The 15406-nt window shown below is 35.0% G+C and overlaps 1 protein-coding gene across 1 annotated transcript in view; it reads right to left on the bottom strand.

Annotated features, from left to right (window-relative positions):
* The window catches only part of KIAA0586 (KIAA0586 ortholog), a 141831-nt gene that overhangs the window by 83500 nt on the left and 42925 nt on the right, over window positions 1-15406 (bottom strand). The window contains exons 12-16 of the mRNA XM_043980217.1: window positions 8515-8735; window positions 7968-8040; window positions 6735-6983; window positions 4658-4832; window positions 2916-3110 (exon numbers count right to left, since the gene is read on the bottom strand). Coding sequence (XP_043836152.1) covers window positions 2916-3110; window positions 4658-4832; window positions 6735-6983; window positions 7968-8040; window positions 8515-8735 — 913 coding nt within the window. The remainder of the gene's footprint in view (window positions 1-2915; window positions 3111-4657; window positions 4833-6734; window positions 6984-7967; window positions 8041-8514; window positions 8736-15406) is intronic.

Genomic DNA, 15406 nt, shown 5'->3' with positions numbered 1-15406 from the left:
ACACTCCGGAAAGCCATGATCAAAAAAAGAGCCTGGATATCATATTTCAAGAAATTATCAAGGAAAGTTGCCCTGATATCCTAGAGCAGGAGGGTAAAATAAATATTGGAAGAATCCAGCAGTCACCTCCTAAAAGAGATCCCTAAATGAAAACAGGGATATTACAGCCAAATTCCAGGGATCCCAAGTCAAAGAGAAAATACTGCAAATAGAGAGAAACAATTCAATTATTTTGGAGTCAGTCAAGAATACACAGAATTGGGGCAGCTAGGTGGCACAGTGGATAGAGCACCAGCCCTGGAGTCAGGAGGACCTGAGTTCAAATCCGACCTGACACTTAACACTTACTAGCTGTGTGACCCTGGGCAAGTCACTTAACCCCAACTGCCTTAAAAAAAAATTTTAATTAAAAAAATTTTTAAACCACAGAATTTATCAGTTTCTGCATTAAAGGATCAGAGGACTTGGAATATGATATTTTGGAAGGCAAAGGAGCTAGGATTACAACTACAAGAATCAACTACTCAGAAAAAATGAATAGAATCCTTCAGGGGAAAAATGGACATTCAATAAAATAGTGAATATTCAAGCATTCCTGATGAAAAGGCCAGAGCTGAACAGAAAATGTGACTTTCAAATACAAGATTCAAGAGAAGCATAAAAAGTTAAACAAGAAAGAGAAAACATAATGAATTCAATACGGTTAAACTGTTTACATCCCTACATGGGAAGATGATACTTCTAACTCTTAAGAACTTTGTCACTATAAGGGTAGATAAAAGGCTGGGTATAAGTTGATTTTGGTGAGAAAGTATCCAAAAATAAAGACAAAATTAAAGGATGAGAAGAGGATTGCACTAGGAAAAGAGGTAGATGATATAATAGTACACTTAGAGCATCCTAGAGAATCAACAAAAAACTAGCTGAAATAATTAACAACGTTAGAAAAGTTGTAGATATAAAATAAACCCACAGAAGTCATCAGCACTTCTATATATTAACAATGAAGTCCAAGAGCAAGAAACAGAAAGACAAATTTCATTTAAAATACTGTAGACTGCAGACAATATAAAATACTTGAAAACATATCTACCAAAACAAACCCAAAGAACTAGATGACCACAGTTATTTTTCACACAAATAAAGTCAGATCTAAACAACTGGAAAAATATTAATTGCTCAAGGGTAAGCTGAGTCAATATATTAAAAATGACAATTCTACTTAAATTAATTTACTTATTCAGTAGCATACCAATTAAACTACCAAAAAATTTTTATAGAGCTAGAAAAAATAAGAACAAAAGGTCAAGAATATCAAGAGAATCAATGAAAAAAATATATGAAGGAAAGTGGCCTTCCATATCTCATACTGTATTATAAAGCAGTAATTATCAAAACAATCTGGTACTAAGAAACAGAGTGGGTGGATCAGTGCAATATATTAGGTATACAATACACAGTCATCAATGACCATAATAAGCTAATGTCTGATAAACTAAAAGTTCCTAGTTTTGGAGACAAGAACTTTGACAACAAATGCTGAGAATACTGGAAAACAGTTTGGCAAAAACTAGGTTTAGACCAACATCTCACACTATATATACCAACATAAGGTCAAAATGTATATATGATTTAGACACGAAGGGTGATATCATAAGCAAATTATGGGAACATGGAACAGTTTAGGTAGATCTATGAATAAGGGAAAAATTTATGACCAAATAAGAGAAAGAGAGCATTAAAAGATGTAAAATGGTTAGTTTTGATTAATTAAAAGGGTTTGCCCAAACAAAATCAATGTAGCCAAGATTAGAAGGAAAGCAAAAAGCTGAGGGGAAATTTTTACAGCAAATGCCTAATTTCTCAAATATGGAGAGAACCGAGTCAAGTTTATAAGAATACAAGTTATTCCCCAACAGATAAAATGTCAAAGGATATGAAAAGAGTTTTTCAGATGAACAAATCAAAGCTATCTATACTCATATGAACAAATGCTCTCATTCACTATTGATTAAGAGAAATGCAAATTAAAACAACTCTGAGGTGCCATCTCATACCTATCAAATCAGCTAATATTACAGAAAAAGTAAATGATGAATGTTGGAGATACAGGAAAATTGGGATACTAATGCACTGTTGGTAAAATTGTGAACTGATCTAACCATTATGGAGAACAATTTGGAACTATGCCCAAAGGGCTATAAATCTGTGGATACCCTTTGACCCAGCAATACCACTACTAGGTCTATGTCCCAGAGATGACAGGAAAAGGGGCCATTTGTATAAAATATTTATACCAGCTCTTTTTGTAATGACAAAGAACTGGAAATTGAGGGAGTGCCCATCAATTGGGGAATAGCTGAACATGTTGTGGAATGTAGTTGTGATGAAATACTATTGTGCTATAAGATATGATGAGTAGGAAGATTTCAGAAAAACCTATAAAGACTTACATGAACTGATACAGAATGAAGTGAGCAGAACCAGGAGAACATCGTACACAGTAACCACAATATTGTATGATGATCAACTGTGAAACACTTAGCTATACAATTATCTAAAACAATTCCAAAGTACTCACGATTAAAAATGCTATCCAGCTACAGAGAAAGAAATGATGGAATCTTAATGCAGTTCGAAGTATACTATTTTTCACTGTCTTTAATTTTTTGTGGTTTTTTTTTTCTTTTGGGTCTGTTTTCTTTCACAACATGAAAAATATAGAAATGTGTTTTATATGATTTACATGCATAACCTGTATCAAATTGCTTGCTGTATCAGGGCATGGAGAAAGGAGAGGAGAGAATTTAGAACTCAAAATTTAAAAAAAAAAAGTTTAACATTGTTTCTATATGTAATCAGGGGAAAAAATATATTATTTAAAAAAACATCCTGTTATTCTTATTTGTTCTTACCTAATAGAATTGCCATGGGAATAAGATGACCTTCAAGTGTGCCTGAAACAGAAGGCAGTTCTCTGCTTGGGCTGAATAAATATTGTTGTTCCTGGTGAGGAGGTAGAGAAAAGGAACGTGGTTTTCTCGAATCTCTCCCCACTGATCTGGCCATCTCCACTTCAGTTTGTGTTCTTGTTGACCTTACCTTAGTACCTGCAAAAAGCATCAGTGGAAAACATCACTGAAATATACTCTGCTGTTAATTTTTGAATTTTCCATTTTTTAAAGATAATAAGGAGTAAATTAATACATAAACAGACCATGAAACCACAATATAAACCAGTAAGTTATGGACCGCTAAAAAGAAAAACAGGGGCAGCTAGGTGGCGCAGTGTATAAAGCACCAGCCCTGGATTCAGGAGGACCTGAGTTCAAATCCAGCCTCAGACACTTGACACTTAACTAGCTGTGTGACCCTGGGCAAGTCACTTAACCCCCATTGCCCTGAAAAAACAAAAACAAAAAGGAAAAACACATTCCAATTCTTTGTAACATTGAAGACAACATCTGGAAAGAGAATTAATAAAGACTCATCAAAGATATGGTTTTTAAGTTTTTTTGATTTATTGTCTTACTATAACATTGCCCAGGGGGCAGCTAAGTGGCACAGTGGATAGAGCACCGGCCCTGGAGTCAGGAGGACCTGAGTTCAAATCCGGCCTCAGACACTTAACACTTACTAGCTGTGTGACCCTGGGCAAGTCACTTAACACCAATTGCCTCACTAAAAAAAAAAAAAACCATTATCCAAACACTGCTGCAAAATATATATCTAAGTAGGAAAACTGGGATGATAATCCACTGTTGGTAGAGTTGTGAAAAGATCCAAACATTCTGGAGGGCAATTTGGAACTATACCCAAAGGAATAAAAGTTGTGCGTACCCTTTGATCCAGCAATACCAATGCTAAGTTTATATCCCAAAGAAATCCCCAAAAAGAAAAAAAGGCCTACTTGTACAAAAATATTTATAGCAGCAATTTTTGTGGCAGCTAAAAACTGGAAATCAAAGGAATGCCCATCAATTGGGGAATGGCTAAACAAGCTGTAGTATTTGATGGTGATGGAATATTATTATGCTGTAAGAAATGACAAGCAGGATGATTTCAGAAAGTCCTGGAAAGACTTGTAAGAACTGATGTATAGGGGCAGCTAGGTGGTGCAGTAGATAGAGCACCGGCTCTGGAGTCAGGAGGACCTGAGCTCAAATCCAGCCTCAGACACTTGACACTAGCTGTGTGACCCTGACCAAGTCACTTAACTCCAACTGCCTCACCAACAACAACAAAAAAAAAGGAACTGATGAATAGTAAGCAGAACCAAGCGAATGTTGTGCCAGTGATAGCAATATTGTTTGATGCAGAACTATGAATGATTTAACTATTTTCAGCAATAGTTATCCAAGACAATCCCAAAGAACTAATGATGAAGCATACCATCCACTTCCAAAGAAAAAATTGATATTGATCACAAACTGAAGCATCCTATTCTTTACTTTCTTTCATTTTTTTTCTTTTATTCAAGTTTTCTTATACAAAATAACTAATATGGTAATGTTTTACATAATTGCACATGTATAATCTATAATCTGATTGCTTACTACCTTAGCGAGCAGGGAGAAGAGGGAGGGAAGAAGGGATGGAATACAGAACTCAAAACTTTAAATAAAAATGTTTACTGTTTTTTTTTTAAATTCCTTACCTTTAACTTGTTCTATTACTTTAGGTCTCTGGGGCTTGGATTTGGCAGATGGTGAATTAAATCTAAGATATGGACCTTTTTTAAGAGTGCTTCGATGACCTTGATAAACTGGTTTTCCATAAAGCTGTAACAAGTAGTCACTACCTTGTGTCACTTTGGTTGTCTTTAGATGTCCCTGCATTTAAAATCAAAGTTTTATAAAACATTTTCATTTTTTGCAGGTAAATATATTTTAAATAAAATATTATTCAAATACTGAAATGGATTTGTGATCTTATCAGTTTGAATGTTCCTTCCAATGATGGAACTTGCAAGCCAGTCTTGCCAATTTGTATCACTCAACTCTTGTCCATCCCCTTGCATGTTTGCCACAGAAAGTCAAATCAACACCATGGGGGCCTTACTCATTTTCTCTTGACATTTGAGGATAATAGTAAAACATTTCATGCTGTCCACTTTTTATACCTAATTCTCACAACTTAAACAGCCCATTTTCCTTTTTAATCTTCTATTGCCCAGATGACATCCTTTATTTACTATTCTTCTTCAAAGTTCCTTATTTGTTATATATTCATACACCCCAAAGGAATTACCAATGTGATACTCATTTTTAGTTCTTCAGAGAATGATGTGTCCCATGACTTGCAACTATAAAATACTAAGCAACTTCTGGTAATAAAAAAATGATCTTCATCAGCTGCCGTGGATTTAATTGCCAGTTCTATGCTGATGATTCCCAAATCTACCTATCCTACCCCAAACACTAAAGTGATTTTCCTAAAATGTAGGTTCTACCAAACCACCCCCTTACTCAATAAATTCCAGTGGATCATTATTGCCTCCAGGATAAAATGCAAAAAAATCCTCTGGTGTTCAAGCCTTTCATATACCTAACATAAAAACATACTGCATGGTTTCATATGTATAATCGGTATCATATTTCTTGCCTCTCATTCAGTGAGGAAGGGAGTGGAAGGAGGGAGAAAATTTCGAACTGAAAATACAATTGTTTTTAAAAACCCTTCATAAATTAGCCCCCTCCTACTTTCTAGTCTTTTCTACCTTACTCTATGCCACATACTCTTCGATCCAGTGACAGTGGCCTCTTTCACAAACAAGTCACTCCATCTCTCGCCATTTTCTCTGGCTGCTCCCCATTCCTGGAATGCTCTCCCTCCTTATCTCCAGAGCAGCTAGGTGGTACAGTGGATAAAGCACTGGCTCTGGAATCAGGAAGTGAGTTCAAATCCAGTCTCAGACACTTGACATTTACTAGCTGTGTGACCCTGGGCAAGTCACTTAACCCAGATTGTCTCAAACATCCAGTGCTATCTCCAGTCGTCCAGATATTTATCTTGCCACTGGACCCAGATGGCTTTGGAAGAAAGAGTGAGGCTGGTGAATTTGCACAGCCTTCCCTCACTTAAATCCAATTCAGTGCAAGTCATGAAATCACCTCCCAATGTCATAGTCCTCTTCAAGAATGAAGAACATGAAGTGGGGCAGCTAGGTGGCACAGTGGATAAAGCACTGGCCCCAGATTCAGGAGGACCTGAGTTCAAATCCAGCTTCAGACACTTGACACTTACTAGCTGTGTAACCTTGGGTAAGTCACTTAACTCTCATTGCCAAAAAAAGAAGGAAGAGGAAGGAGGAGAAGGAGGAGGAGGAAGAGGAGGAGGAGGAGGAGAAGGGACAAACAACAACCCTCTTCATCTCCATTTCTTGGCTTCCTCAAGTTGCAACTAAAATCTTATCTTCTATGGGAATCCTTTTCCAACCCTTCTAAATTCAAGTACCATTGGTCTTTTATTTCCTATTTATCCTATATATACATATGATATATATGCATATGTGTATATATGTACTATATGTAGATTGTTTGTACATGTTTGTTTGTTGTCTCTTCCATTAGACAGTGAGCTCCTTGAGGGCAGGGACCATCTTTTGCCTCTTTTTGCATCCCCAGAGCCTAGTACAATACCTAGGATGTAGTAAGCACTATTCAACATTAAACAATATTAACAAAAGTTGCAGAAATAAAACTGATTAGTCACAGAAAGTACTATGGCCGTACCTCTTTTCTGTCTTTATCTAAATTTGAAGCACGAATGTTCTTTAGATATGTATTTCTACAATTCTCCTCTAATTGCTTACGAAGATGTTTTCCTGGAAAAACAAATCTATTTACAGTTTTATCTTGAGCACTTGGTTTTATTTCTTTACTCGTTTTTTGATGTTGGTTATTTAAGGCTTTTGGGGTTATATATGACCTTCGATTCTTATCAAATTTCTTATGCTCATAATCTTGTCTTGCCAATTCATCCTGAAAACAAGAACAGTTAAACAATTTTAAAACTGTAAAATCTAAAATTTTATTTTAAAATAATAAATTTTTTTCTTGTACTGATAATTATATAATTTAATAAATCAGAGTATTTTTTTCAAAAATAAATAATAAGATAATAAGATAACCAATCAATTATTTACAAGTTTTAATTTACACTTCATACTTACGAAGTATCTACTTTTTCAGGGAAAGGATTGTCAACAGCCACCAGGTCACTGGGAGATGTTATAGACCATACTAAGATGTTACAGATCACACTAAGTTTCATTATAAACATACAGATACTTTTAAGAGTTATAGAATTTTAGGACTAAAAGAAAGTTTGGAGATTATTTAATTACAACAGGAAACTAAGATGCAGAAGGAGTACCTAATTTGTCATATTGAGTTACTGGCATAGTTGGGACTTCTGATACTAGTAACTTAAGACATTATCTCAGTTTTAAATACTTTAAAACAGCAGCACAAATACATTTTCCTCAAACAAGGTTAAAAAGGACCAGTGTTGGGGGCAGCTAGGTGGCACAGTGGATAAAGCACCGGCCCTGGATTCAGGAGGACCTGAGTTCAAATCTGCCCTCAGACACTTGACACTTACTAGTTGTGTGACCCTGGGCAAATCACTTAACCCTCATTGCCCCACACACAAAAAAAAAAAGACCAGTGTTTAAAATTGTTTTATGTTTTTAAATACTAGTATTATCTTAGCTATTCAACTCCTTTTCCACTATAAAAACCATTTTATGGTCATTATAAAATTTTCCAAATAAAATGACAACTATATTTGCAAAGTAGGCCTGCTACTATTAGGAATAAAACAATGATAGGGATAATGTGATGGTATTAGGTACATCACAGAAACAATTACAAAATAAATGTGTTTATCAGCTTCAAGTTGAGATCAATGCTATCCTTTTTTAAAAAGTCTCATTTATTCCTCACAGCTTTTCCTAATCATACCTGAATTTCTTGAGTCATTATTTTAATCCATTCATCCACTGCCTTTCTAATACGAAATTTCTCCAACATGTCTCTAAAGAAAAGATAATTTCAGTTAGTCTCTAATGATCTCATACCTGAACCAGAATCAAATAGTATTTCTTTCTATTAACAATTTTATCTGCTTGCTTTCCAATCTTCTCATATATAAAAGAAAACTGATACTATTAATTTTCCTTCCCAAAATGTACGAAGAAAAAATAATTGAAAAACATACTAAAAGAAGCATGCATGTAACAAAGATGAAGTAACTTATTAATAGAAGAACAAAACCACATGTTGGCTTCATCAGTAAAATTAATAAAATAGTATATCTGTTTGCATACTACTAATTCCACTTCTTTAATAAGATTCATATCTTAATAGGGATTGGGAAACCTCCTCTGACCATTAAGGAATAACATAGGTAGGACAATCCAACTGCTTGAAATAACAAAGCCTATAGAATTGATAAATTCATTGATAACCTAAGAGGTGCAGAGTAATAGGATACCAAAAACTTTATTACCTGTTAGTAGCCAAGGCATTAATAAGGGAATACATGGCAGCTCCATCTTTTGCATGAATAATAGCTTCAAGGTTTTCTTCAAGAACTTTTTTATTATTTTGCACTCCTCTTAAAATTTTTGCAGCATCTTTCAAGATAGATTTTGCTGTTTTGTTTGACTTAGGATGGACTGGACTCTGTAGAAGATCATCAACTCTACAGGCACTCAAAGACTCTTCTGACTATAATAAAAAATAAATAAATGATTATTGACTGAATACATAAAACCTTGTACACTTTTATGTACCTTCTTTTTATTTTGTTTTTTTCAACTAACAAATTCTTATATTCTCTCCTTCCCCTTTATTGGAAAAAAAATAACTCCCTTTCCTCACATTAAGGAAAAAAAGAATCCTTGTAACATATGTCTAGTCAATCAAAACAACTTCTAATATTTGTTATGACTAAAAACATATGCCTCTTCTGCATCTTGAGTGCATCACTGTCACAAGGTAGGGAGCATTCTTCCCATTAGGCCTCCGGAATCTTGCTTTTTCAGAATTCTTAAAAGGTCTTTCACAGTTGTTTGTTTTTAGAATGTTATTGTCTATATTTCTCTCTTGGTTCTGCTCAGTATACGATATACCAATTCACAGAAGTCTTCCTTAGTATTTCTGAAAGCATTCTTTCTGTCACTTCTTACAGCACAATAATCCATTATATTGATATGCCATAATCCATCTAGCCATTTCCCAATGAATGGACATTCCTTAAGTTTAAAGCTCATTTACAGCAGAAAGTACTGCTAATAGGGTCATTTTCCTCTTCCTTTGATTTCTTTGGAGTGCAGACTTAGAACTGGTATTAACTAGTCAACAATTATGCAGAGTTTAGTAACTTTTTTAGGCATAATTTGTTTTCTAGAATGGATGGACAGATTAATGAACAACTAAAAACAAAGTAAGTCATTCACTTATGGGGGAATTGTTAAACAAGTAAATGAAATAGTATAACGCCATAAGAAAGATGACTAAGAAGAATTCAGAGTCACATGGATGTATGATCTCATCAATGGGAATATTTCTCATTGCAGATCACAACCTATCCAAACCTAATTATCCTATATAATTCTAGTTTCTGTTCTCCCTAAAGTTTAATCCAAAGGGTTTGCCAAATGTGATGGGGGTTTTGATGTTACAAAGATACCAATGGAGCATGCAGGCAGTCCATCAGTTATCATGTAAGCTTGTCACATTATCAGCTAAAACTGTTTTATTTTATAATTCCTTGTTTGTAATGTGCTACCACCTATTCAAACCTACCATCAGCCTCTCTGTTACCCTCTGCATATTTGTTGCTCAATTTTAATTATCCAGAAACTATATAAAAGACTTGAACATACTTATATTACCTCATTTGTAGGGCTGTTAGGTGATGCAGTGGATAGAGTGCCTGGCCTCATCTCCCTGAGTTCAAATCTGATTTCAGACACCTAATAGCTGCATGACCCTGGGCAAGTTACTTAACCCTGTTTGCCTCAGTTTCTTCATCCATAAAATGAGCTGGAGAAGGAAATGACAAACCACTCCAGTATCTCTGCCAAGAAAACTCCAAATGGGATCACAAAGAGTCAGACTTCACTGAAGAAATAACCCACTACCTCATTTGTATTCATATTCACTGCTTTTAGAATAATAAAAGATAATGTTTGTAATATGTTTTGTAACTGTATAAAAAAAAGAATTAAGAAAAGCATGGGACATAAGAATTAATGCAAAGTTGCAGCTACCCTGTAATTTGGAATTATGTCTCAAAAATCATTAAATTGTTCATACCTTTTGATATAGTCTTACAACTACTAAAGCTATTCTCAAAAGAGAAAAAATACCTATATGCATAAAAATATTTGTAGCTGCTCTTTTTATAGTGGTCTGGAAACTAAGGGGATACTCATCTACTGAAGAATGGTTGAACAAATTATGATATATTGATGTCATGGAATATTCTTTTACCAGAAGAAATGAAGGGATGGACTGAGAAAAACTTGGGAAATCATGTATAAATAAAACAATCAATAAACATTTATTAAGCACCTATTATATACCAGGCACTCTCCTAAGCAATGGGGATACAAAAAGAGGCAAAAGATAGTTCCTACCTTCAAGGAGTTTATAATCTAATGGAACTGAAGCAGAAAGAAGTGAGCAGAACCAAGAGAACAATTCATACAATAATGATATTGTACAGATGAACAACTTTGAAAGTCTTAAGACCTCAGATCAATTCTATGATCATCCATGATTCCAAGGAACCAACAATAGAAGAATGCTACCCCACACTTCCTGACTCAAGATGCAAAATGAGACCTATATTTTTGGATGTGGTCAATGTGGAAATTTGTTTTCCTTGTTACAAAGTTTTTGTTTTTCTAATTCTTTTTCCAATGGAGAGGAAGAGTGAAAGAAAATAAATTTGTTCACTGAAACAAATAAAATAAAAATTACTTTTCCTAAAAGGTGAAACAAGCTAAACAAAGAAAACATTATGTATGATGGCTTGGAAAGCAAGCTAAACAAAGAAAACAGTATATATGATGATTTGAAAAGAATAACAAAATGACTGAGTATGGAATTATGACCAACACTGACTCCAGAAAAAAGGTGAGAAAATACAACTCTTTTGCCCCACTGTAGAAACAGCAAACTATAGATCTGGGTTTTTGCATATTGTACCAGGCCCAGGTGTGTTGGTTGGTTTTTTCCTCTTTTTTTAAACTTTGTTATAAGAGATGGCTCACACAGGGGAGGTAGAGAGATATTCAGAAATGAATGCGATGTAAAAAAAAAAAGGTATGAATAATTTTTTAATTTTAATGTAATACCAGCCAAAAATAGGCATTTGGTATCATTATAAATCTAATTTTTTAAAATAAAAAAAAATAATAAATCACCTAATCTAGAATGAAGGTGAGGATTACAACTATTACAGTAACGATTACAATTTCAATTTCAACGACCAATTTAGAATAGGATTATGCCATAGGTAATCGGGACTATAAATTTGGAGCTGGAAGGAACCTTAGAGGTTATCTAGTCCACTTCTCTCATTCTTCAAATGAAAAATCTGAGGCCCAGAGAGGCTGAAAGACTTAGGCAAAGTCACCAAAAAATCATAGAGGTAGTTTTTAAACCCTGATCCTCAAAGCTACTGTTCTTTGCAATACACTATGTTGTATCTCAATTTACATGCAACAATAAAAGCAGGATTAAAATTCATAAAAATCTGGTTCCTGCAATACAGAAGAATTACTACAAGTATTTACTTGTACACATTTTCTTCTTTCTTTGATATCTTTGTAGTTTAGGCCGAGTAGTTGTATCATTGGGTCAAAAAGTATGAACAATTTAGTGACTTTTAGGACATCATTCTAACGTGTATTATTTATGAGTAAATACTTGTAGTAAGTAATAAATATGATATTGAGCACTTTATCACTGGAGATATTCATACAGAAGACTGGATATTTACATGTCAAGGATGTTATAGAAAGGTTTCATCCTTCAGGAAGGGGATAAATTAATGAGCTCTTAAGATACCTTTTAATAACATTTAAGATTTTACAATTCTATTAATCCATCTATTTCACTTTTTACTTTACCAAATCATTTATACATATATTTTACCTCCTTTAATCATGAAAATAAACCAAAGAGGGGCGGCTAGGTGGCGCAGTGGATAAAGCACCGGCCCTGGATTCAGGAGTACCTGAATTCAAATCCGGCCTCAAACACTTAACACTTACTAGCTGTGTGACCCTGGGCAAGTCACTTAACCCCAATTGCCTCACTAAAAAAAAAAAAAAAAAGAAAAGAAACCAAAGAGTTAGATACCACCACATAATACTATAATCCTAAGGGATTATCTAGTTAGGATTTCCCAATCTTTTTATTGTTTCAGTAACTCAACAGATCTTTGGTCTCACCAACGTGCTTTTCCTTCCACTGGTACAACCCAATCATACCTTCTTGTTTTGTCCCATCATAAAACCTCTAAATAAAATCTACTCAAACAGCTAAAGGCAATATTGTTTCTTTGGAGATAGTAGTATTCCATGATTTACCATAATACAGCATGGGCCAAGAGTCACAAAGGGGTTTTAATATTTAATAACTCCTTTAATGTCTGTTTTGAATTTATAATACCATAGGACCACGTACAGTATATATAGGAAATGAATTTATATTGTGTGTGAAAAATCAAGTCTTATAAATGGTGAAAAATAAAGAAAAAATAATTTTCAAAAAGCTATTAAAACAGCCTGACTTTTGGCCCACCTTGTACAACATCAATGAAAGAACACTGATGTTAAAAAGATGGTTCTTTGTGACAGGGAGCAAGCAGCATGATACCACTAAAAACACTGTCGAATTGTCTAAATACAGTCCAAACTATTTTCTTCTTCCAATTCAAATCTAGATAAATTGTCAATTTCACCTACCTATATAGCACCTGTCCAAGATGTATATTGATAGAATATTCAACTAGCAATCTACCTAATTGTTTATCAAATTCTAGTAAACCGGTATTTTTATTTTTGTTTTCCCTTGTGTGGATTGTTAGGCTAAACAATGAGTGGTGGTTATGCATCTTATTAGGGAAGTCCTACAGGATTACAAAGCTTAATACAAACAGTACAATGTGTCATCCATACACAGAAGCCATGAGAGGATCATATAAATAACTATAAGGAATCCTTCTATTTGGACTCTGAATAAAATCCACAGAGCTTCACAAGAGTTAAACACTTTCGTTAAACATATCTTTCTGTTGTCTTTTACTTGTAAGTGAAAATCATATGACTGCTGAACAAAAAGTTCCATTTTAGTATCTTAAGATATTAAGGAGGGGGCAGCTAGATGGCGCAGTGGATAGAGCACCGGCCCTGGAGTCAGGAGTACCCGAGTTCAAATCCGGCCTCAGACACTTAACACTTACTGGCTGTGTGACCCTGGGCAAGTCTCTTAACCCCAATTGCCTAACCAAAAAAAAAAAAAGATATTAAGGAGGGGCAGCTAGGTGGCACAGTGGATAGAGCACTGGCCCTGGATTCAGGAGGACCTGAGTTCAAATTCGGGCTCAGACACTTGACACTTACTAGCTGTGTGCCCTGGACAAGTCACTTAACCCCAATTGCCTCACCAAAAAAAAAAGGAAGATATTAAGGAATCTCATATGATCTTAACAAATATGGACATTGCTGGAAAAGTGCCTTTATTACTTCATCTTACTCTACCAAAAAAAAAAAAAAAGACATGTTTTTGTAATCAACACAGAAAGATCTCAGATTCTCTAACCTTTCACTAAAGTGTGTAAATATGAAGATGTAATGTGCTTTAAAATTACCAGCTTATCTATTCTATTATTATATTCTCATCAAGTATGCCCTCAATGAATAAACAGATCATTTTCCTTTTTCTTCCTAGTTCTTAAATTCTGAACCTAAACACCACATAAAATAGGCATTTGCATCTACATAGAACAGAAAATGAGGATTATACATGTAACTATGAATGTCTATCAAGTACAGCTTGCTTTTCTTTTCCAAGTAAAAAATGACTTCAACCTGTAGCTTTCAAAGCTGTCCCATGTGTGCTTCTTTCTGGCCTTCCTTCTGTTCTCTTCTCTGCATTTAAAAAACAAAAGATCTCTCAATGACTTTTTTTTCCTTTTCTCTTTTCTATTGCTACTCTAGCATTACTCTTCTCGCTTTCCCTATCCACAATGCCAACTGCTGGGGGGGGGGGGGGAGGTGATGTAATAAGTATAATAAAGCAAAACAAGTTCCCACAATGGCCATATTCAAAAGTATGCCTTATTTTGCATCTTGAATCTATACTATCTCTGTCAATGGGCAGATAGCATACTTCATCATTGGTACTTTGCAATTGTACTTAGATATTACATTGATCAGAGTTGTCAAGTCTTTCAAAGTTGTCTTCTTTATAATATTATTGTATAAATCATGTTCCTGGTTCTGGCCATTTTATTCTGCATCAGTTCATATAAATATTCTGAAGTTTCTTTGAAACACTTCATCACATCTAACAGCACAATAATATTCCATTATATTCATACACTGTAATTCATTTCTTCATTTCCCATGGGAATCCCCTTAATTTCCAGCTCTTTGATGTAAAAGGGGTAAAAAAGCTGATAAAAATAATTTTAGTGGGGCAGCTAGGTGGCGCAGTGGATAGAGCACTGGCCCTGGAGTCAGGAGGACCTGAGTTCAAATCCAGTCTCAGACACTTAACACTTACTAGCTGTATGACCCTGGGCAAGTCACTTAACCCCAATTGCCTCACAAATTAATAATAATAATAATAATAATTTTAGTGCTTTTTAAAAGCTTAGAATAATTTGGGGGGGGGGGGGTTGAGGCAATTGGGGTTAAGTGACCTGCCCAGGGTCACACAGCTAGTAAGTGTTAAATGTCTGAGACTGGATTTGAACTCGGGTCCTCCTTACTCCAGGGCCAGTGCTCTATCCACTGTGCCACCTAGCTGCCCCTAGAATAAATTTTAAAAAAAAAACATAAACTAAAAGGTGAAGTTAAGAGAAGGAGTACTCTAGACACAGGGGACAGTCAGATGGGAAGTGGTACATTATGTGCAAGGAACAAGTGGGCCAGTGTATCTACATAGTAAAGTTCAAGGAAAGGAGTAAGAAAACAAAGATAGGAGGGGACCAGGAAGGATGTGCTTTTAAATGTTGAACAACCAGTGGTCTGAGAAAAAAATGTGCACACAACACACCTTTGGGGTTTTTTGGGGTTTTTTTTTGGGGGGGGGGCAATGAGGGTTAAGTGACTTGCCCAGGGTCACACAGCTAGTAAGTGTCAAGTGTCTGAGGC

Source organism: Dromiciops gliroides, chromosome 2, assembly GCF_019393635.1.
Source record: "Dromiciops gliroides isolate mDroGli1 chromosome 2, mDroGli1.pri, whole genome shotgun sequence".
Taxonomy (NCBI): domain Eukaryota; kingdom Metazoa; phylum Chordata; class Mammalia; order Microbiotheria; family Microbiotheriidae; genus Dromiciops; species Dromiciops gliroides.
Note: the sequence above shows the minus strand (reverse complement) of the source record. Positions and strands in the feature narration are given on the sequence as shown.